This window comes from Haemaphysalis longicornis, unplaced genomic scaffold (assembly GCF_048455015.1).
Source record: "Haemaphysalis longicornis isolate Haplotype H1 unplaced genomic scaffold, Haemaphysalis longicornis Haplotype H1 scaffold_10, whole genome shotgun sequence".
In the NCBI taxonomy this organism is placed as follows: Eukaryota; Metazoa; Arthropoda; class Arachnida; order Ixodida; family Ixodidae; genus Haemaphysalis; species Haemaphysalis longicornis.
In genome coordinates this window covers 127957562-127981669 of record NW_027526204.1, presented here as the reverse complement: position 1 = coordinate 127981669, position 24108 = coordinate 127957562, and the positions used below count along the sequence as shown (strand labels likewise).

General features: G+C 45.9%; 1 protein-coding gene across 4 annotated transcripts in view; it reads right to left on the bottom strand.

Annotated features, from left to right (window-relative positions):
• Positions 1-637: 637 nt before the first annotated feature.
• The window catches only part of LOC144159289 (stromal membrane-associated protein 1-like), a 37874-nt gene continuing 14403 nt past the window's right edge, over positions 638-24108 (bottom strand). Inside the window, exons 5-12 of one of the 4 annotated variants that reach the window (XM_077690684.1) lie at positions 22553-22630; positions 20633-20762; positions 18419-18781; positions 16832-16905; positions 10111-10155; positions 5394-5576; positions 4155-4372; positions 638-1929 (exon numbers count right to left, since the gene is read on the bottom strand). In XM_077690684.1, coding sequence (XP_077546810.1) covers positions 4160-4372; positions 5394-5576; positions 10111-10155; positions 16832-16905; positions 18419-18781; positions 20633-20762; positions 22553-22630 — 1086 coding nt within the window. In that variant the 3' untranslated portion in view covers positions 638-1929; positions 4155-4159. The remainder of the gene's footprint in view (positions 1930-4154; positions 4373-5393; positions 5577-10110; positions 10156-16831; positions 16906-18418; positions 18782-20632; positions 20763-22552; positions 22631-24108) is intronic. The other 3 variants (XM_077690685.1, XM_077690687.1, XM_077690686.1) reach the window with 3 other exon arrangements.

The window sequence follows — 24108 nt, the reverse complement described above, 5'->3', positions numbered from 1 at the left end:
ATGTAGTGGTTTGCAAGAGCTGCACCGGACATCCACTTTCGCAGGGTGGGATGGCGAGTAAAGAGCTGCAAAGCTCCTATAGACTACGGATATCTATTTTGCCAGAGGGTTTGCAGATAAAAAAAGCAAAAGATTAGTCTTGTAATCTGCATTGCCGATTCCTCGCAGTTTCTGCCTTCTCTAGCATGAACGACCTTAACTATTGTACAACAGTCAAAGCTGTGGCAATTTCCTCCACTGGTAGCTCTGTGCAGCTAGCTTCACCACAGCGCAAGTGATTGCTGTGAAGCACCCTTTTAAGGAGAACTTAACGGTGGCATAGCAAGCAGTTGACTGACACGAACGCTCACAATCTCCTCCATATGAGCGAATGTTGAGAGTTTACTGCATCAAGTAAACCATAGACTATGGAGTGCCATAGTGGAACAACTGTGACCTACTTACAGTCCTATTACACCCACACTGTCATGTACAGAAAGGTCTTTATGATTTACGCATTCATTATAATTGCTGGGATGGGAACAGAGTGTGATCCATTCATTGATGGCACACTACAAAGATCAACAAGTTAGCAAATGAGGAAGACAGAACACAGGCTCTGACACTACCACACAAGCACTTAAGAAATGACAAGAACTTTCCAACATAGTCAATTTTTACTTTCTTGAAAACAGTAAAAAAAAAGCTCGTACAACAAAGGGCATTTACAAATACAATGTTTAGCCGTTCACTCTGCAATCTATATACAGATGCACTCGTGAAGAAAAAAAAAAGGCGGTATGCAACAACTGGAATGACCGCAACGGCAGCGCACACTATAAAAACCTTGTAACGTTTGTCATTCATGCAAAACAATCTACCGTGAAAGTGATGGCTTGTGCAGTTTTCATTTACTCAAAAGGCCCACAGTGGCTTGTGAAAGAGGACAGTGCTCTTCAAAGGAAACCTATGCTGTGCTTTAAAAACCACAAACACTCAACCTCACTGGTACACGTAAAGCCTTCTCTAAAACAGAAGTACATCACAAATACCGACAAAACTTTGTCACAGCAGAATGCCGTACACTTTTGCCCCTTTGGCGAATTGGTGGCTCCACGAGCTTATTTCAAAAACTTGCCCCGAGAGTAAAAAATTAGTACAAAAACTAGGCGCAAACACTGCTGCTTGTTAAAAACTAGTGGTAAGTAAAGGTACGATAACTAGGTAACAACTGAATACAACCAGAAGCCAGCTTTGACATTCAACTACCAGCAACACCAGTGACAGAAAGTGCTGCTGACTGGAACCAACCGCCAAAAAATGTAAAAAGAAAAGTCGCTCGTTGCATACACCTAAATACTCTCACCCGCACTGGCATTACAGAAAGCTCGGTTCTTTGCTCTAAAACAAGAACGGCGAAAAAATACAGCAACATCGGCGTTCTGACATGGTTTCTTGCGCTAGGCAACACTGTACACGGCTTCGCTCTCAAAAATAAAAACGGCAGACCCTCCAGAAAAAAGAACTAGGTGTGCGATCACGGCGTGGCCTTAAACCCCTCCCTTCTCTCCCTGCAGTGTTTCTGGTCATAAATAGTTATACATAGCTTCGCGCAAGAGTGGACAGAACACCTCCCGCTAGCGCCATTTTCTTCAATCCGTGTTTCGCACTGTGCGGCAGTGGCCGAAAGCGATATCCGCTTTCCTCGATTTTTTTTTTTTTTTTTTCGTCACCGTCTTTAACGTCTTAGTGTTTGCCCCCCGGTCTCGTTGTGATGCTAGGGCCTGGGGCATCAGCGGTGCCGCTGGCTAATAGGTGGCCCGCACTGCTCTGTGGTTGCTGCCGTGGCAACGAGTCCATCCTCCGGCCACGACGCAAGGTTGACAGAAGAGAGGAGGGAGCTGGCTCAAGTTCCACGCAGCGTAGCCAATTTTTGCTCCTACCAAACACCTGCAAGTGAACGGAAACATGAACGAATACATAAACTTCTAGTGAAACAGAAGATTTTCATCATCACAAAGACGGGTGCCCTCCCCAGTAAGGACGAAACGTTTTCAAAGGGCCCCGAAACACTTTTTGAATAGGGTGTACAAATGTGTTTACTCGCCAGATACCGTGCCCCCTCACTCGAGCATTGTGGCTCTATGGAGAGGAAACTTCGGAACACGCTTAAAAGCACTTTCTCCTTTTCGTTCCCTCTTCACGTGTGCTCACGAAAGCCTCGCCACTTGTTTGTGGGATGCACCGTCGCAGAGAAAGTCTAGCACTAGCTGGCTTTCAAATGCAGAAATAAGGCAACGTGAGAAAAGTAGAATACAAGCAAAGACGCTTTAAAGGAGCCATGAAGAGAAAATACAACTTCGTGTAATTTGAAAGAACTAGGATTCAGTATCTCACTCAGCTCCATTACAGCCCCAAAAGATGTTTTTTTAACGAAAAAAAAAAAAAGCAAGAAATATTTAACTTTCAAATTTTGCACCACGGTGACATGTTATGAGCAAGAATGACTTCACACGGGCCAACAATAAAACAATTTTCAGTGCGTTAACTGCACGTTAGCATTCAAGTGATGCGGTCAAATGGAACTAGAGGCCCCATTACAGACGTCCAGTCATGTGTCATCGCGACAGGTGAGTTAGGAGGACGCCAATCGCACAAACAAGGTTCCGTGACCTCATAGAAAAGTTGCGGGCAATTGGTTAGGGGTTCGCAACTGCTTCACACGTTTTCTGTAATATGTCCGTTATTTGTTCAAAGATTGCGATGATATTGGTATCATTGTTATCGGGACTAAGCAGTCTTTCTAATAAACCCAACTTGTATTTTGTCTTCATGGTTCCTTCAAAAATGTGGTCAAGTTATCTTCTATGCAATCCTGTCACAGTAGTTTCGTGCCAAAAGAGAAAGCTAGCAGCCAGCCCATTTCAGGGCCTCATTAACGCACAGCACATACTGAAAGCAATCCAGCGATAGTCAGCATAGCAAGTGAAATGAATTACCACATTCACTCGTGTAAAGAATGCACTCGCATAAGGAACACACCCCTAACTTTAGTCGTCAAAATTCCAGAAAAGTAACCAGAAAACTACCCCGCATAATAAACGCACCCCCAAAGTTGCTTGGGTTTTACGGGAAAACGAAGTGCACTCATTACACGAGTAAACATGGTAGCCGCATAACCACTTGCTCCAATGCAAATGTTGAAAAATGACCGTCTCCTGCCTCCCAACCTTTACACTCCCCCAATGATGAATGCTTCAGAGGTTAGTTCAATTCAATGTTCCCCGCTTGTATGCACACCATCAGTATGTTGGCACCTTTGTGCACTCAGCACAGCTGGAGCTCAAGCACTTGAGTGCGCTTTTATCTCCCCTCCCTGGAACGATTTTTCGTTTCCTATTGTAAAAACAAGTCAAGTGTATTTTTAACTAAAAGAATGCTCATAGTTTTATCTAAGCACTACTGTTTCGTTTCAAATATGGTAGACTTTTTTTGTGACGGAATATGCTGACATGCAGGACGTGATTTTTCATAGTTTGAACAACCTTGTGTTTGCATCCTTTGTGTTCAGTCACTCGTTGAACTGTGTTTTGGTCGGGCGGTTGAGTTAAAAAATGTTTGCGTTTAGGTAGCCTCCGAAAGACTATCGACAGAGTCCTTTGATGCTTCTCTGGTCATGAAACTCCTGGCCAAGTTTCGTACGAGGACAAAGGGTACCGCGAGTGGCGCCACCGCAGATCGGAGGGCATCGGGCGGCCGCCGCTGCTGTGTAGCCAGACCGGCAGGCAGGAACGCAGTAGCAGCATGCCCGTCCGCACCAAATTTTTTCGCCACTCACAAAATGACAAGTCCATTTGAGCGGCCCACGACACGTAAAGCGAAAGCGCACTCCTGATAAGGCGGCAAGCGTCTGTTTTATCTTACTCCGTGGGCCGCTCCCTGCCAAACGCACTCTGACCCCGGCTGCCCTCCGGAGGATCAACACCAGCGGCGCGGCGCAGCGCGGCAGCGTACGAAGCTCTCCCATAGCGTGACGACGGAGTTTCATGACCTGAAAAGCGGTGAAGGACTCTGCTATCGAGTTTAAAATCACGTAAATTTGGCGTTTTTATCAAACTTCCCCACAGCCACCACTGAGTGGCAGTAAATCACAATGGCGAAAGGGCCATCCTCACCGGTCTCACTGCCACAGGTTGGTGGAGAGTGTGTGCCCCTGGTGGGCGGGTGGCACGGCAGCGTTGAGGGTGGACCAGGGGGTGGCCATGCTGGTGGGCACCACCCCGTAGGAGGGCAGGGCAGCCCCTGGCGGCCGGCCAACTGCCGACGCAGCAGAGGCCCAGGCCAGGCCGTTGTTGGTCGCGCCCAGCTGCAGGCCCGCCATCTGCTGCTGCAGCTACAGAGCAAAGAGAGAACAGGAACAGAAGAAGAACAATTTGAAGTCTAACGAAGTGGAGTTCCACTGGGAAGTGAGGTGGCAGTACGAAATTTTGAAGGATAAGGTTTGCTGATAACTGAGCTCAGCAAAAATGTCCGAGAAAAAATACACTGCCAGAATATATGCTGGCACGTCAGGATATTCTAAGAACCAATATATAATCTGTTCTTTCTGGATTTTGCATGTCGGAATTCAGTAAACTGTTCAACCGTATAAACTGCGAAATATTGCTTTATAAATTATAACAGTATTAAATAAGAGGCCAACAGTTATTTTAATTAAGTCCTATTTATTATGTAGAAAGCAAGACGTTCAAATGAGTAACTAACTCCGCCACAAACCTACCCTTTCTGGTATTCCTCAGGGAAGTGTTCTATATAAATGACATTGTAAACTTGGAAGCCAACACTGTTTTTGTAATTACACAAACAATACAAGCATTTTTCTGCATGGTATGTTTCTTATAACCGAGTGTACCTTGTAACAGGGTCCCTTGTAATAAGGTTTTACTGCAATATTATTAGCAAGTTGAATTTTTCCCTTGTATTATACACAGTCTTGTAACTAATTTTTCCCCAACTAGAAAGGTGCCCCGCATCACATACCAGACTACACGGCTCAAAGGACAGAGATGTAGATAGAGACAGAGGGACAAAAGGGGAGGCGATACACAACACGAGACACAAAAAAATGACCTCGAGCCTACCAGCAAGGAACGAAGCAAGTCATTCCCAGCATGTGGCATGCAAATTCTACCTGCTGTCGGTCCACATCCAAGAGCGGGCATGTGCCATGTGGGCATACGGGGGCATCGACCTTGGGGAAAGGACCTTCCAAGTCTACTGGCCTTGCCAATTTGGACCAATGCCATACATGACATGGGCGTTGAAGTCAACCCTGAGCCTACTAGTACGTGTAAGGGAGCTATAAAATAGCACATTATTTCAGAGTCTGCTTTCTTTCACACGCACACACGCACCTGGGGCAGGTGGAAGGTGGCCGGCGGCTGTGCGGCCACAGGACTGGTGAAGTTGTTGCTCAGGAAGGGGTTGCCGTGGAACTGCGGCACTTCACCCAGGCCAACATCGCCGCTCACGGGTATGTGAGGTTGCTGCTGCTGCTGATGGGGGTGGTGGAGGGGCTGCTGCTGCTGCGGCTGCTGCTGCAAATAGAAGCCATACAACAGAAGCAGATAAATGCACGCACATCACCAGAAGCAGTCCAGCTGGGTGCTTAGAGTGACGGCCAAGCAAGGACAGTCTCAACAGACTACCATAATGAGAAACTATGCAACACAAGAACCTTCCGGTCCTTTATGTAATCCCATGGAGAAAAGAAAGCTAAGAGGCCCCAGTGGTTACCGCTGCATTAGGAGAGGTGTGGGGGAAGCCACAATTTTTTCGTGTTCATTGGAGGCCACTGGCAACCACGTCCTAGCAACGACGCCAAAGGCCAGCCCACCCAGGTCCATCATCAATGCACAGCCCAGCCGGTAGCCAATGGACGGCAGGAGACAAAGCAGACACAGCGAAGGGGAAGGAGGTCGCACGCATGGTGTCGGAACAAAACGAAAAACGATATTTTTGGCTGGAACGAAAACGAAAATGTAGCAATATTAATTATTTCGTTCAGGAGCAAAACCGAAAAAATTTCGTTTCGGTTTTCAGTTTGAGTGGCAATTTCAGGAATTTCAGGAATCATTTCAGTTTCCATTCAGCGAGATGAAAAATTGCATTGGTTCTCTGGCATAAAATCATCTTTTGTCTTTCTGGCACCCACTCTACTTCGGAAGGCTTGCTGCCTGCTCCCATACTCTCTCCGTTTGTTCCGATAGGCGCAGTGCTGAGCTCCACGAGGGATTGCCGCGGTCATCTGGCTGCGATGCAGACGTCACGGCTTTATTTATTTATTTATTTATTTATTGGGTTAGTTGACTGAAATACCTACATTAGCCCTGCATTGTTTACAGAGTGTGATACATGTATAATAAACACTGATATTCTAAAAGAAGACAAAAACAATGAGGAAAAAATACAACCTTTGGTGTGTACACCACTACCACCGCGAACAGCCTTTTGGTGTGCACACCACTGCCAGCGCGAACAGCAGATTACAGCCGCACTCAATGCAAACAGCTACACTTGCTGCGAGAGTGCTGCGGGAAACATTTCATAAGCAGTGGAAGCAACAGTTTCGAGCAGGGCAGTATTATCTCTAATAGATTTTCGAAAAATACGCTTTCAATGCGGATATGCGTCATTGATATTCACCAATTTTCGTGCTGTTATGCCTTCGTCTGGATATATATCAGGGGGGGGTGGGGGTTGCTGAGGGTACTGATGTTAATCCATTGCTACCTATTCTCTTAATCTCTTTTAACTATAAAAACAGGAGTTTTACAGTGTTCCATAAGACAGACCATTTTAAACTTTTAACAATAACATCACAACTATACGAGTTCCTCAGAAATTATAATTTTCAATGACATATTAGGCACGACTTCAGCTTTTTTAACGAAATTTCATAATTCTCAATCTTTTCAACAATTTCCGAAATCTAAATTTTTTTTTGCACAAGCACGAACCGTTATGAACCGTTACGAACCATTATTTTTTTCGTTCCGGAGCTGAAACGGAACGGAACTTTTATTTATGGAACGAAACAGAAACCAAAACAAAAAACATTTCGTTCCGACACCCTGGTCGCACGTGATGCAAAATACAAGCAAAAAAAAAAAAAAGGGGGGGGGGGGGGGCAGCCTCCAAACACGGACGGCATTTCCACCTCCAATAGAAATGACATCAAAGCCTCTCGTAAGCTTTTCTTTCCTCCATTTGTAAACCAATTAGAACCAGACTTAGCATCAACGTGTCACTACAGTTTTTGTCATGGAGATTAAATATGTTAAGGGGCAATGCAGGGATCAATGCAGGGATCAAAAGGGGGCGCAGACCGTTGTCAAGCCCCGTATCGCAGGCTTTTTGTCTGCCCCCTGGCACCTGTATGAATTTGCAGTTGTCGAATAAAATTGATTGAAACTGAAATTGAATTGAAAAGTGATCAAAAAATCGTTTTTTCGGAAGTCACGTTTTTGGATTGCATGTCATATTCTATGCATTTCAAAAGTGTCCTCAACAAAAACATGACAAAGTGCCAAAAATAAATGTTTACGTCAGCTGAGGTGACAAAATATTTCTGCAAAACGATGAGAACACGGCAACTTTCGGAGCTCAGTATCTCCAGAACGACGCCCCCAGGTGCCGCCATTTTGGTATCGTTCGACCGGCAGAGTCCAACTTACGTTTTCCAGTAGCTCCTTTTATTGTCGCTCGCTCACAAACACACACAAACAGAAGAAAAAGGAAGAGTGTGAAACAAAGCAACTGGTAAATTCTAACCCGCGATTCGCTATCTGGCCAGCGTTTGCTGAAACGGCTCTCCTGATTGGCCGTCGTCATGGCAACAAAAACATGGCCATCGGGCGGTCCGGCTGATGTATGTTCCAGACACAGTGCACTTCGCCAATGTTTCCCTTGGTTAAAGCTGCGCAGTCAGCTCTGTTCCCGTTAAGCCATCTTACTTAGTGATGTTATAACATGCCGCGATAACATCACAACAGTGATGTTATCGCAGCAATAATGCTTGAGATCACGCGCCAGATTATGGGAAGTGCGCGGCTAAAAATGCTCACTGAAAACAGGCCCGCGACTTCACCGTGGTTCGTCTGAGTGGGAAGCACGATGCGTGCATCTACAATCTAGTTTCACGAAGTGACCTTTTAGACTAATTGCAATGTTATAAACCACCGAGTTATTGCTGTATTTAACAGCGAGCTCACAAGCTTCTGGAATAAAATGATAGATCTGCTACAACACGCTGCATTGCCAAGATGCGTTTGGGCAGGGCCCGGTAGTGGGATCTTGCCACTGCATGCAAGTAATAATTGATGTACGTGAAGTAAAAATTAAATGCCAACAGCGAGGTGGCTAAGCATAGCAACGTTACTCAACTTATGATCATGGTGAATGTGCGCATTCGAGTTTGGGAGGGGAAGGCTGATGGAGTGCAATGATCCGTAACCTTGCTTTGAGCAACTTCTGCCATGGCTCTACACTCATTTCCTAAAGCAGAGGAGGGTATGCTAATATCGATACGGTAATTGTGTAAATTATATATTCTGCTTTCGAATAGCTGATCTTATGCATGTGGTGCACTGATATCCCCATGTAATCAGCTGTTGTTTCAGCAGGGTTTTGATACCTAGAAATCTGCTGGAAGTCTGTCGGCACATTAATATTAAAAAAAAAAATTAAAGCCATTTCACTCAATGTGAAAGCTGTCGGAAGTGCAGAGCAGTAATTCGCCATAATGGGCTGTATCGCCATTATCCGCTCACTACTACACCCCCAATGCAATTCAAATTTCCCGCCTCCGCAGTGCTCGCATGCCCCCTGCCTGATACTGCGCCAGTGGGAGTTCTGTTCTTTTTGTGCTTACTTATACTCCCGCACGGGCCGGTGTTACACTGCCACTTTTTTTTCGCTTACTATCGTAAAAACCAACCCAAAGAGTGTTCCTAACTAAATGAACACGGGCTCTGCCGGTTAATTACGCATGTTTTGCCTCAAGTGTACCTGCAGTTTTCTTTGCGCTAAACAATGGGGAGATGTATGACAAGTGCCAGCGGTTCACGAGTTTCGAACGCTTATGACTATACAAACCGCTTGGGTTTCGAAGCCTCTGGGTTGCGCCGCGACGACAGCCGCTACGACGGAGCGCTGTGTGGCTCTACTGGGGTCCAGCGAGTGAGCTACGATGACAAGGCAAGCCCCAAAGGAGCTCTGCACTTAAAGACTGCCTTACTCTTTATTTGGGGACAGCTATGCATTGGGCATACATCAAGTAAAATATAGGTACCCTAGTAGTCGATAGTAAACTTTGTGATACACTCGGTATGATGACATGTCATCGTACCAAAAAGGACTAATATACCTATGGTTTATACTCTCGGTTTATTACTAGCGCTGCTTAGGGCAGGCACAAAAAGCTTATTAGGCACAAAATACTTTTTTTTTTTCTGTTACAGGTGGTAACTGTCCTTGGCAATATTCCCTCTCTGGTACATAATTGGTGCTTCTGCCATCTAAAGGCCTGCACAAAAAAGCCTCCAATGAGCCAGGAAGGCATCCCATCTACACCAAATCGAACGGCAGAGGTCCTTAACATTGTCCCCAAGCAAGGACAGAAAGGACTATGCTTCTGGTGCGTTTGAAAAACATGGTCTTTGTAAACGTTAAGAGCCATTTTCTCAAAAATGCATTGTAAGAGTTCTTCGTTGCTCATGGAAAGGATAGCATGGCAACCACTGGGAAGATTTTGACCCCGTCTGCATAATTTCAACCCTTTAGAAGTTCTGCAGGGTATGACATTCTCGGATTTTGATTTTAGGGCATAGCTTTCTTTTACTGTGGTATTTACGGCCGAGTCAGTTGTGCCCTACTGGGTACGAGTGAAAATAATGTTCTCTAAAAAAATTCCAAGACTGCCATACCCTGTAGTGTTCAAAGAGTACTACAACAGAAAAGTATTTAGAACTTCCAACCATGTACCAATACCATGCTAGGCTTTCCACGAGAAGGTGACCGGTAAGCCATTAACACAAAAGCTACTAAAGGTATTAAAATTTTAAGGCTCACCACTTGAAGTGTTTTGGTCCAGTGAGCCTGCCAAATTTCATTACGCTGCACCAAAAAAACAACAAGAAGTTTACTCCGAAGAGAAAAAACAGAAGGTTCTAACATACAAGTGAGACTACAACAATTTTATGCCTTGTGGCACTGATGAATCAAAAAGCAAATTACCGCTCAATTTGTCCCCCATGCTAAAAAAAATGCTCATCAGGCAATGCAAAACTTGCATAAAAAGGAACTAGACACAGTATCCAAAAACTAATACTCACTTTGAAAGAAAAAGCCCAAACTTGAAAACGGTGAAAATTTCATTTAGCTGCTTGCCCTCATCAAAATTGCATACAAGCTCATTAGGTTAATACTTTGCGGTCCATTGTAGGGCCACGCACAGCCGTAGTGATCTGCTGTCTGGGTACGCCAGACTTGGGAGGGTGTTCAAGGTTAAATTTCGCGGTTTTTCCACTTTTTTTTCTGCCAAGTGGGTAAAAGGTCCAACCGTTCCGGTCCAGACTTTCGAAACATTTTCTGAACTGGAATGGCCAGAAAGTGGGTTAACTCTTTCATTACCACGCCTATTCAAATCTATCACCGGTGACCGATTATTTACATTGCCTATTTCGACATGTAGTCGTTTCTTGTACACATAATAAGGCCAGTGGTTAGTCTAGGCGCTCCACTTTTAGAATCAGTGTAAATTTTCACACTGCGGCGACATTCGAGATTTTTGATGGCGTTTTTTGCAAAATGAGGCGCGTGTGTTTTTGAAGAAGGGGGCGTGGCTGCTGCACTTGACAAAAAAAGGATGCAGATCGTGGTTAGGCTGCATTAGCATAATATTTTTTTGTCAAAAGGCTCCTGGCAAGTCAAATACCAAATAACGTTGTCAGCTTTGTAATCTGACAGAGTTGGTAGGCGATAAGTACTTGGAAAATTACACCAGCTATTCACTAGTGATCTTTGGTTCGGAGAAAGGGCAGCTTTATTCCGTCAAAGCTCATTTCTGATGGTCCTCCGCATGTCTAGCAAGTGTGCCTGGCATTTTCAGCCAGTTTCCAGCAGTTTCACTTTTGTTTTTGCGCTGCGAAATTCGTGTTTGGCGCTACTACGCAGTTACCCAACTACAAGCTCATTTGCCTTGGCGCCTCCATTGCCCGCTACTGTGCCTCAAAAGAAGCGTGCCGCTCGTGCTTCCACTTTACCCATGCCTTACTTCTGCACTAACAGCTTTCCCTGTAAGTCAAAAGATAACACCAAGTCATCGGGTATCAGTTCAGACGAGGAGTACGCTTCCGATCGGCCTTGAACACCGGCAGCTGTTCACTGGCCAGTTTTGGTTTCATACAAGGGTATTTCCGGAAGTCTAGTATTGCTTCTTAATAGAACTATCTATCCTGACAAAGTCTCCAACAGCCTTGTATTTGTTTCCTTTGCGAAATTGTTAGGTGGTGCTGCAATGTAGTAGGCTCGTAGTACTGAACTCGCTTCATAGCACGACGGCGGCTTGGTGAAAGCTTGCTGGGCACAATTCTAGCGCATCGTACCTTATTCCTGCAAGCAGGTCTACCACAGCGAGTCAGAACATGATAATAAACCACAAATGAAAGCTCTGACTCATAAGTGATGATCACTTATCCATCCACCAATGAGTTTGGTTTTCAACTCCCAAGCGGATTTTTTTGCATCGCTTGCTTTTTTTCAATATTGTGCTGGTCACAATCATTGACAAGGTGTTTTTACATCACGTGGAGGCTAATTAGGGCCTTTAATAATGTCAAACCACCAGAGTTCTAGAAAACCATCCAAAATAGCAAAATTTGAAATAGTGGTTGGGCTTCACCACAAGGCACGGGCAGCGCGCGGGCTAAAATTCTTTTATACCTGATAATTTGTACTGCGCAACTAAATTTTTTTTTCTAGGATGGGTTTTTGAATTGTTTACCTACAAAATGTATATTCTAATTTTTTTCTACTACCGGTGGTTTATTATACACAACTTACTTTTTATTTTCTTTGACGCCTGGACAAAAATTTCGAATTCGATAATTTTTTTTGCAATCATTGTTTATGAAAACATTGAAACTGGTGCCGTTGGAAAGCGCATGGAATCATCTGCATTTTATGCCACTGCAATGTGTGCCTAAACAACATGTACAGCACAAAAAATGTTTTATAAGACCCCTCAAAATTGGACCATTTCCAGCGGTAACGAAAAAGTTAAAGGTCCGGTTTAGAAAGGTTTCAAGGTGAAACAATGAATTTTTGAAAATTACTGTTTTCTCCTTGCTGCTATCCCCACTAAAATATCGCCCCTTTCTTTAATTATCACTGGTTCAAAGCAAGCTGTCCTGAAAATAGCTCACTAATCACGATAAATGTGTTTTAACTTGAAGCTGATGTGCCCAAGGCAGAGCATGAGAATTGTCCCAAAGGAAAGTGCCCTGCATGATTAGAAGAAGGTACTTTGAGGAAAGTGCAAAGTTGATTCAGCAGTGCTGACTGAATGCATGTGCCCACAATGACTAGTGTGACTTGGCTGCGTGATCATTTGGTAACCGGTTAGCACCCCAAATTCAATGTACACCTGCAAGGCAGGTGTAAATGTCCAAAGAGGCATTTTTTTATGCCTGAATCTCATCCTCCAACTGGGCAAGGGACATATTCTAGGTGTCCCATTGCCCTCCGCTGTCTCATGGCGATAACATGAATGACCATGCTTCTTGAAAATTAGGTTTTTCACACTAACACTCGCACGAACCTTTCAATTATTAACAGTGGGCTAAAATAACTAAAGGCAAGCAAAAGAGTTCATCGGCGATTATGAGACTCCCTAATGCGAAATTTGTGCGCAGGGCGAACTGCAGTCTTCTGGGTGACAGTGCATACCTGCTGCACCTCACCAAGTAAGCAGTGGACACACGAAGGCACGCGGTATAGGCTGTATTCATTGGCGAGGGAGGCAGGCAGGCAACCATGTGAGTGCGCCGTCACTGGTTACGTCGGGCTCCGCGGGGTGGAGGTACTTGTCCGTGCTAAGTAAGGTCCCTAAAATTACTAAGGTAGCGCCATCTTTAGATCTCGCCGCCTTTCGCCCTCGCCCGCGCTCCTCTCTTACTTCGTTTTTGCCATTTTCTTTTTCGCCGGCGAACGCCGCGCGCCATTGGCCAAGGGAAAAGTCCCGTGGTTTTGTTTTTTTTGCTCCGCCGCCGGGTCGCCTCGCCGATGCCTCGCCGGCTGGGACATTGCGCAACGCTGCCGCTGCGACGCCATTGCTGGCTTCCGAGCCACCGTCGCCACCGTGCTTCAGTACCGGAATTAGCTGCTCGCTTCGAAAAAATGTCGCACCGGTGTCATTTTAGGTTGCTTCTCGGTGTCGATGTGTTGTGCCTTAGGCAGCGCGAATATCGTCAGGCAGGGCACAAGACTTCGTTATTCCGTCCGGGAAACGCGACGCAGAAAGGAGAAAAGTTTGGTTGCATAGGTTTGAACGGGCATACTTCAGGCCGACGCTACCATCACTCTTTTGCGAGGTAAGTTTCTGAATGCTTGTTCTTGCTCTGTTAAATTCTGCGCGAGCTTGAGCGGTCACTTACGAAGAAATGCGTATTCCCTTCGCGACCGTCGTCCACGCTTTGTTCTGAGTAGGCATTGCGCGCAGCGCCGAGTTCGTCCCGTCGTAAGCTTTGGTTTGGATAAGAGGCCGTGTATTTGTCATGTGCGCGCTTAACTTCCAGCATCAATATCAGCGGCGTAGCATGTTCAGTCAGTTGTCGTAAGGGTTTCGTGACGCGAGAATTGTTCACCTGAATTCATGCTTGTTTTGGCCGACGGCAGCTTGCGTCTGACCATGTATCGTGTGCGTTCCGAGTGCGTGTACGCTCTTTTTGGCGTGAAGTCATGTTTTGTGTGTTAGCTACCCGGGTGGTATTATAATCCCGTTGTTATGACATCAGAGTGATTTGCTGCGTAATATGGGCTTGGTCGGTGCAGCGCGAATTGAGGCTGTTGCGAGAAAAAAAAAATTGCGGCTAGGTAAAACAATTTAAGGTCAGCTAATATAGTGACCGCGCCGTTGACGTACGTTTGATGCGCAATTTCTGTTATCGCTTTATTAAATTCGCGCACGTTTGAATGAGCACTTCAAATGCATATTCGCACCGTAACGGCTGTACGCCCTTTCTTCCGTGTATGCACAGAGGAACGTTAATTACGACTTACGTTTGCATTACACGTGATGCCGTACATTTGCAGTGTGCGCGCTTACTTCATCTTAGTAGTCAATGGCGCAGCGTATCCAGTCATTGCGATTTGAACCAAAACACACTGGGCGACTATATTATTTTCAGCAGACGTATTTTTGTCCAGCAAAGCGCTTGCTAAACGGGTTTAGTGTAGCGAGTTGAGCGGACGCGGCACTGAGCAGATGCGCGAACACGAATTTGACCATGCTACGGTAGAACAGTCACTAACTCCCTTCTGCAATGCATTATTGCCTATATTTGCGGAGTGTTTGTGGCGCATCTCAAACTCGGTGGCGACATTTCTTTTCCCTTCTCAATAGGATTATTTCACGGATCAATTTGAGCAACGGATATTGGAGAAGCTTGGCGTTAAAAAAACTAAACCCAAATGCCACTCCCAACATTTTTTCTCACGGGAAGCCACGTCAGCAGCACAAGCCACCTGCACGACGTCATTACAGACGTTTGTTCCAATAAAATATCTATTTGCTGGCACCAATTCATTTTTGTGATTTATTGTTTTCTCTTGATAATCATCGTGACATTGGTCCTCTTTCGAATTTCTTTCGGGTGTATCCCTGTGTTAGTGCAATGTACAAATCTGCCAGAATATATCCCAGCACAAAACAATTCTGTCCAGGCGCCTCCATTAATAACGGCTGTAAACGACCGCGCCCGGTGAAAAAACGTATTGCATGATTAATTAACTGCAGTAACTAGTTACATAATTTGTACCTAGAGGGACTGTAATTTCAGTTCACCCGATCGATTGATCGCAGTCTTCTCTGGCGCGTATTCCCAGAATTACAAGTCTGCGTTTTTCACTAGGTTCGCACATGAACGTACGGCCGCGAGTGTAGTTTAGTGTATCCGGCTGCGAAGTCGGGGAAGCAGGGGCTTTTCACGTCGCTGTACGTGCACACACGCACAACAGCATGTGTATGTTTTTAGTCTACTCACAGCAGCCTATAACGACATGAAGGTGAAGGAAACATTTCTACAAAAACGGCAAAGCACTCTAAACTGCGCGTAATTAAGGTAGGCTGTAGGTCGTTAGTAAAAGCGGGCGCAGAGTGAACGCCGCTGAGGATACACAATTATCGCAAGAAAGGCGAGTGCAAGGACGCCAGCGCAGCGCTCGAACTACGGCATTTGCGAATGAAGCGCACTGTATACTGCCGCGAACCGTGCGCAAGACCTCTGTGCAGTGATTGCACGACCACAGTCACGCGAATGCAAGAACGGAACTACCGTAACAGAGCAGTTTGAAATGTCCACGCTCGATCCTTTCGCATTCACGAGCTATCCTGAGGTGTTACAGAATGCCGCACACGTAAACAAAAACCGCGCTGTGCGTATGCGCCAGCGGCATCCGCCTCGCAAATATCCCCTTGTAGACAAAAATATAAAACAAAACACTATCACTCAGTGCCTGTTGGTAAAACGGGGCTCTAGAAATCCTATAAATGCTACCAAAGAGCGATTTCGGCGCGAAAACAAGAGCAAACTGCAGCGAGCGCCCTGAAGCGTAGCAAGGGCGTCTGCTCTCAAGTGGCCAACAAATATGGCGGCCCCACCGCGGAGTTAAAGGGACGGCGGCGCCGCGGGTGAGGGGAGAGAAAAAAGAGGAGGGCAGCGGAGAAGGAGGGAGCAGTTGGCGCTACCTTAGTTCTTTCAGGGACCTTAGTGCTAAGCACATGATGCGTGTTGGACGTTCCAAACTCTACCCCACTGAACGCAAAGTAATGCCTCGACTCCAATGTGAGTGCGATTACTAACATTTCTGTTGACAACCCCATTGAGAATAGAGTTGAAACAGCAGACGACGCACACCGTTTTTTTTTTCTGCGGCGTTCAGGCGCAGTGGCACAAGCCGCACCATGTCCGTAGCACTTCGGCCATGTCCGTGGCCGTTTCCAGTGTTGCCAAGGGAAAAAATTGACAACTAAACTTTTCAGTGAATACCACCTATACTCTGGTGTTTTCTCGTACTGCGTCGCCACGAGGGACCACGTCACGCGCCTTCAGCCATGCTTGCATCCTCTACTTTCCTGCTCACTATCTTTGGTGGCCTGTTCGTTCTCGTAGTTACCCCGTAGCGCATACCCGTCTGAGAGAATGACTCACGCCATCTCGGCATACCGCCCTCCCCCTTACACTTTTGCCATGCTTTCCCTCCTTTACTTTCCTACTTGTTCTATCTCGTTTAACTTCAGTGCCCCCCCGTTTGCTTGGTTACGAGGGACGACGGCGCCGCGAAATCAAAGGAGTGGGCACGTAAGTGCTGCGCGCTAAAAATTAAAAATCTGTTGCATACGACTGCATTGGCCCCTATCATGACATTGCACATCATTAGGCACACACGACTTCAGCTTACACACCACCAATCATACGCCGATACTGATCTAACACCCTAAAATGCGGACACTGTCTTTACTAAGTTTGTTCCTATCACGCTGTCTGTGCTCCATTCTCAAAGCAAGTAGTACCTGAGGAAGATGCATGGCCCCAGGCATGGCGGCGAGCCCTGGAAGGAATGCATTTGGTGCCATGTAGCCAGCTCCTGCAACCAAGACCCCGAAATCATCAAGCAACTCTGTTGAAGTGCAGATAGCCAAATAGAGCGAAGAACAACTCTCGGCCTTCAGGCAGTCATCCCAAAGAAAAACATGTACACACATGCAAGGTTTTATTTTGACGCCACTGTTCCGATAACTAATAGAGAACACAGGCCGAACTTGACGTTTGTTCCAGTGAGAAACCGACAGATCACACCCAGCTCCCCAAGAACACTGACCTGGCACAAGCTGCCTTCCTTGTGCTAGAAAGACACCTTTAGCTGTTCTCTTTTCCCCTTTGCTTTCCACAGGCAAGATATCCCCTACGAAGCCTGCCTTCACAGCCCAACCTTGTGGCCAGTAATAAGACACTGGAGTGCTGATACCCCAACAGCAAATAGGCAATGTGCACGTTGGATCAATTGCAGTGACGGTAAAGCAGCATAACCCACAGTGACAGAACATGACTAACTAAGGAATAACGCAGACTACTGTTCGGCACACTGGTCTTAGAAAATTTTTTGCTGTCCAACCAATTTTGAGGAGACTTCCAGGGCTTGTTCAATTTTTTAAGATGATCTCAAATATATAGTTAGTTTCGATGTGAGGTAACCAGTTTCTGAGTTAATCAAAAATTTTACTTGATTGTTCTTGATATTGGAAAAAGACTATTCAACAAAAGATTCCCAGCAAGGCATGAATAGATACCAGAAGTTGTGGAGAATGAAATGTGGGAAGCAGTTTCTTTGTTTTGCAATGACGTACAAGTTTACATCAATTCTAACTTCTAGGCTTCAGGTACTCCTGCTAACCAGTTAAAGATGACACTAATTAAACAACTACTGAAACACAAAATGCAAAATCGGCTTACCATATTGCACGGTTTAAACATTCAGCTGCACAATGCAAAAGAAATGATCTCTCTAGCTGCACTACATGCTGCGATATAGCTTGAGAATTTCGTATCACAGCGATACAACTCGTGGCGAAAAAGTGGGGAATTATGGAAAAATTGTTATTTCTCTGTTGAAATTGGGCCTCTATGGCTTTTACAAGTACCTGGAACTGTTCCACGTACAAAATTTTCAAAAGAAAAACTGTGCGATCAAAACAAAAGTGACACTTAAAAAAAATGCTTTTTTGAGCAATTTTTTGGTCAGCAATAGCTGAGCGAGTTGGTCCATACTTGAAAGAAAGGAAAATGGTGCTAAACAGACATGGACGAAGACCAAGACTGTGCCTATGCGTCGTATCTTGTCTTAGCCCTCTGTTCAGCGCTACATTTTCTTTTCATACTGTTCGGTTATGCAGAAAATCCCAAGCTTTAGGAACAGTCTTTCAGTGAACTCAATGCAAGTGCCAAATTGTTTGGACTGAGTTGGCCAGTTGACCGTTGCTGATTCGAAACAGCGCAATTCTAGTGTCCGCTTCATTTGATTCATTCCATCCGCTTCAACAAAAGGAGATGACAATGAAGAAACGAGAGAAAAGGAGAAGGGAGAGATGAGAGCCACTGACCAGGTGCCGCCATGCCGTACACGACCGGCATGGTCACCCCGACCGATGTCATCGGCACCCCGACAGGTGCCACTGGTGTGCCGAAGGCACCGGCGGTGCTCACGGGCTGCTGAGGTGTGCCGTACAGGGACAGGATGGACTCCTTGGTGAGCACGTTGCGCTGGGGCGTGGTGCTCTCAGCCGGTGCGGTCTGGCCGAAGAAGGCCTTCTCCTCCGCTGAGACCGTGGAGGCGGTGTCCAAGGCACCACCAGTTGTAGGGGTGGCAGCGGTGGTCGTCGTAGCGGTAACAGGGGCGGCACTCAGGAAGTCGTCAAACAGGTCTTCTGCAGGCGGTGCGGGCTCACCGTTTCCAGAGCCAATGTCTGTGCAGTTAAAAAAAGATGGTTTTTCTCCCACTTGGTTAATGCGAAGTGTTTTTCTCCCACTCCCTTAAAGCTAAGTTGACAAAGAAAGATCAATCTTTCAATTTGTGCAATGTTGGCGAAAACTTACCGCGCAATGTAAAACTAGTCCGGTTGGTTGCTAGCACTTCTCTGCAATGTGTCAGAGTGCAAATGTTGCCCCACTCCTCACCTTGCGCGTGCACAGATCGATTGTCTGCACAAGCATGCACATATACAGCCGAGCCTACTTATAACTTCCCCATGTAAAACAAGCTGTCGCTTAAAACGAAGAAAACCCGCGGGACTGTCAAAATACATTTCAATGGCACAAAATCGCACATACAACAAACGTCTGAGCCTGCCAATTGTTTACAGCGAACGGACATTGTAAAAGTGGCACCACAATGAGCGTGGAGATATTGATGGCCCGCGACCTCTGCCCGCCTGCACAGATTGTTTTCCCCGAGCCTTCTCGCGGGTGAAGTATGCGTTTCGTGGGCCTCAGGTCTCCGGCAAGCAACAGTCTTTCCGCATTCAAGCCCTACCCGCGCTGCCAACGGGTGCTGGCTTCCAAGTTGCCCTCCCGCCTACACTCGCAAGAACTCGCAACTCCACCATTCTTCCCCCTTTATAATAAGTAGGTCACCTCTGCGAGAGCTCAGTGAATTTTTTCGGGTGGAAAGCAGGTCAGACCTCCGTCTCCACGCTTCCTTGCTTGATTGTCGCACGAGCATTTTTTCCGTTTGTGCGTGTGTGTGTGCGCAACGTAAGCACATGAGTAACCATGTGTTTGGGATGGCGGATGGGACATCTGCCATGCCTGCAGCAGACACGAAATGAAAAGCGCTGGACATGACATTGGAGCAAGCCATTTTGATGAAACTCAAGGCGCTTGTTCGGTATTTTACGGTAGTCAAGCAGTCACAAGAAGCCGATAAAGAGACACTAGATCGAGTTTTCATTTAGTTGGGGTAATTAATACGTTAAGTCATGATTTTTCCTTACTTTGCATTATTGTGTACTTATTTGCAGCCTAACAACGGCAGCTTCCGGGGCAACAGCGCAGCACAAAGATCACCCCCAACACTTTGCACGTTAGGACCGTGTGCCTGTGCAACGCAACGAGATTGACATTGCCTTCGTAACACGAGGGACCCAGGTTCGATCCTGACCAGGGGAAGCGGCGATCTCTTCGAAGCCTCTCTTTGGGTGCGTGATGCCGTGTTATTGTAACAGCAGCTGGATAACTTGACCTTGGACGAGCCACGGCAACAAGCCAGGCCTCTGAAGTGCTCCGCACTTAACCCTTTCAGCCCTGTGTTTTTTTTCATGCAAAACAATGTTTTCTGTGTGTTTTCCTAAATTTTAGAGTTCCATAAGCCCACAAAGAGAAAATAGATCTGGAAGTGCAAGTACCAACAGATTAATTAACGAGGCAATTAGGACATCTGGCAATTAAAAATTTCATGTTGAGCAGAGATCACCTTTGCATATTTTCCTAAACGATATGACGAAATGAACCCACAAACAAAAAATGAGCTTCGCTGTGCACGTATTTAAAGATTTGCAAGCTTGGGAATGATACTCAGGCCGCCATTTTTTTTTTCTTTTCAGACTCAATGTCGTAATTTCGTCTTCCCCAGAGCTTCTTTGTAGCGTGCAGCTCCACTAAAACGAAACAAGTGATATCTATCCCAACAGTCATCATTGAAGAACAATTAGCCAGAAAACTAGCAGTTTTGGTTTCATTCTCTATGTGCTAGAGGAACTTTTGGGTGACTGTGTCAATTGACACCACCAGGGCCAAAAGGGTTACTATTCAGCACTCACCAAGCCCAAGCAGGTCGGCAGTGTTCTGGGAGGCTGGTGTGCTGCTCGTGGTGATGGGGCCGGGGGGCACAGGGGTGGTGCTGCCACCCTGGGGTCTAGGCAGTGCCACTTTCGCCGCTGCTGCAGGCGCCTGTGCCGTGATGAAAGGCGACCGTCACATACAGGAAGACGCCTGCAAGACATCTGCTCTACCGCTGGGACCAGCTATGAAGTGAAATGGGGTGGGGGGATCAATTTCTACTCCAGTACATTCGGTTTTGCTATATCTGAACTGTTACAACTTGCTTCGTGAGCTGTTTCGAGGGTAAAACGAAAAGCAGACTGCAGTGAGCATGAAGTCTTGACTAGACAGTTCTGAAGGTTGTAAGAAAATGAAACGTCTCAAGACCTCTGGCACACAACAGTACACACATTCGTTTCAAATAATATCGGTGCCCAAATATGATAAGGAACCACATCTTTCCTGGAATAACCGCCCCTTACTCCGGACCTGAGGAAGTTATGAGCGGGCAGCTAAGGGTAGTCAAAAATGGCAGTCTAGCCAATGTGTAATGCAGCGACAGCACAGACATTGCACTGGGAGACATTTCATTCTCACTTGCTTTGGCACCAGGCACAAGCTCAGTTCCCACTTTGGCACCAGGCACAAGCTCATTTCCCACAAAGGGACTGAGGAAAGAGCACAGATTGCACGCACGGAACCACACTATACACACCTGCGACTTCTGCCCCAATTAGCACTCCTACAGCACTTGTGCTGAGAAGGAATGTTGGCAAGCAGATAAGTATTAGAGGTAACAAATGCAGTAGCTGCACTCGTTAAGCAAGAGTCTTCCTAGCACTGCCGTTTTTCCTCCCCAAAAAAGTTATGCATTAGGTGTGTGTGACTGGGCATTATTGGAAAGGTTGTGGGTGAAAAAAAATGAGGGCCAGGGCAAATGCACAGCTGACGACGCCATCAGACCAAGCACCTGGGCCTCACTCATGGGTTGCGAAAAAGAAGAAAAGAAGACCCACCCTTGCGTGAGCCCACACTGTACACCCTGGCTGTATAACAAACATGAATGCCAGAACACCGAGGAAGAAAGTAAGCTGAATTATATATGCATGCAGCATATTTTACTCTAAACGTGAGCATACAGAATCACTTAGCCCTGCATTACAACAATTGAACCAATGACAATTACAAATAAAAACCATCCTGTGCTCGGTTTAAAAAGTAAAATAAAGAAACACGATGAAAACAAAACAACACCAAACACTGCACTGCCGGAGCACAAGATGCCAACTAGAATGTGAAATGGGAAGCAAAGGCGTGATTTTATTGGTACCAACTAAAACAAATACCGTGTAAGGCGTGTCATATAGGGGAAAAAAAAAAACAATGGAGAGCACAGGTCGCTTTTGCGATGAAAAAAGTTGTATAGAGCACAGGCGTTCCCCAGAGAACTCCTGCTGCAGCCAGCGCCACCTACGAGTTTTTAAATCAAACTATTTGAAGGGTTTTATAAAACTCTACATGAAATAAAGAAATATAACTATTTAGGGCAAAAGAAGGATTAATTTAACAAACAACTTCTGAAACCAACCAGTAAGCAGTGGCCTCCAAGGGCGGTGCTTACAACAGTTCAGAAGAAATTTTCATCCCCACCCTAATCGGCCATGAATGACCCACCTCTTCTAGTACACTGTAGTTGAAGTGTGAAAATATGACAATGGACAGCAAGACAGCCTAATGAAATTAAGGAGAGCACTGCCCTGCTCAAACGTTCACTTTCAAACAGCTTACGACAAAGCATTTTTAAATGGGCACAAGTATCCTACACTTAGGTAACTGCAGGGCAGTTTGGTTGATGCCGCATTCAAGTAAAGAAGTCACAAGGAAGAAGAGGGAGGGGGGGGGGGGGGGGGAAAACTGACCGAAATCTCCCCGCTGCCAGTCTTTGGCCTTGGACGCTTCTTGTCCTTTTCCTTGCGTCGCTCCTCCTCGATATCGAACTGCAATTGCGCGAGTGAAAAAAAAAAAGGCCGACTTCAGTCTCAACTCACCATTCCCAGCCACTGAAAAGGTACAGCAAAGGCACACTTTTCGGACGGAAACCAACTGCAAGTGGTTGAGCACTACGGTTTTCTTAACTTGGTGTGCTCTATTTTTCCACGCTCTTTTTCTGAGTGGTCATCACAGTTCAGACTGTCCCCCAAGCAATGCCTACACTAAATGTAAAATTAAGGGAGGACTTTAATGAGCTACTGTATGCATAGGCAGCACAAAAGTGCCCTGTAAAGCCTGCACACCGACTTAACAGGTTTACAGTTAAATTTCGATGTAACGAACTTCAATGTAACGAAACCCTCGATGTAACGAACCACGGAATTTTCTGTAACTTCAAGTGTATGCACACCATGTATTTTCACCCTCTGTGTAACGAAGTCCCGTTTGCGGGAATTTCAATGTAACGAAGTTTCATGGAGAACTAGGCACGAAATTTAAGTTGTAGAGGTATATTTTGGGAGACGCAAGCGCCGAAATTGGGTCTCAATACGACACGAACGGCAGCACGGGCCCGCCCAATGCCACGGATGCAGCGAGCCACGGAGTCTGTGAGCGAGCCCCTTGCGAACTAACTGCGTGGCGTGCATACACGGCTGGCGCACTGTTTCTGTGGGAGCTTAACTCTTTGCGTACCGGGGGAAAAGTGCCGTTTTTTGTGGGTTCCGGTAATGTTTTTTTTATGAAAAACCTGTTAGGTGAAAAAATGTATAAAGCACACGAAAATGAACCTAAATAGATTCTCTTTTTATTGACATAACTTTTATGAAATTGTAAAGAGAGAAAAAGCAAAATAAAAATTGTCAAATTAGACATTTTGGGCAAATTTAGCACAAAATTGCGAAAACGCTCTTTATAACTTCAAAGAAAAATTTTTAGAAGAAATTCTGAAATATACAAATGTTTTCTGCATTTCTTGACAATGTTCTCTAAAAAAATCAAAGCCCTAACTTTAGCGGTTTCTGAGCTGAAAAAGTTTGATTACAGCGCTTCAAAACCACGAAGAAAAAAAGCTTTTCTCGATTGTTTTAGGTAAAGATTTTTATTGCAAAAACTCCGTTGTCGAGGCAGCAGCGAGTCTTGGCCAAAGGATGTGGAAACCCTGTAGATAAGATAGAACCATGCGTGACACTGATAAACCTCGCGAACCGTCAGCGGAGCACTCAAAGAAAACCGGCTACACTAGAGAAACAAGCCGCTCGCTTACCTGTTGGCGGCCGCTGATGTTCCGGGCTGATTGTCGTCATCGTCACTGTCAAAACTCAAGTCTGACTGATCGAAATCATCGGAAGAGTCACTGCTGCTAGTAAAGTCCCGAAAATCCACCGAAGATTGAGTAGAATCTCGCGGTTTGCGGTGTTTGGGAGCAAGCGTCGAGCTCGCGGGGGCGCAGCCATCTTCCGCGGCAACTACGCCGCGTATACGC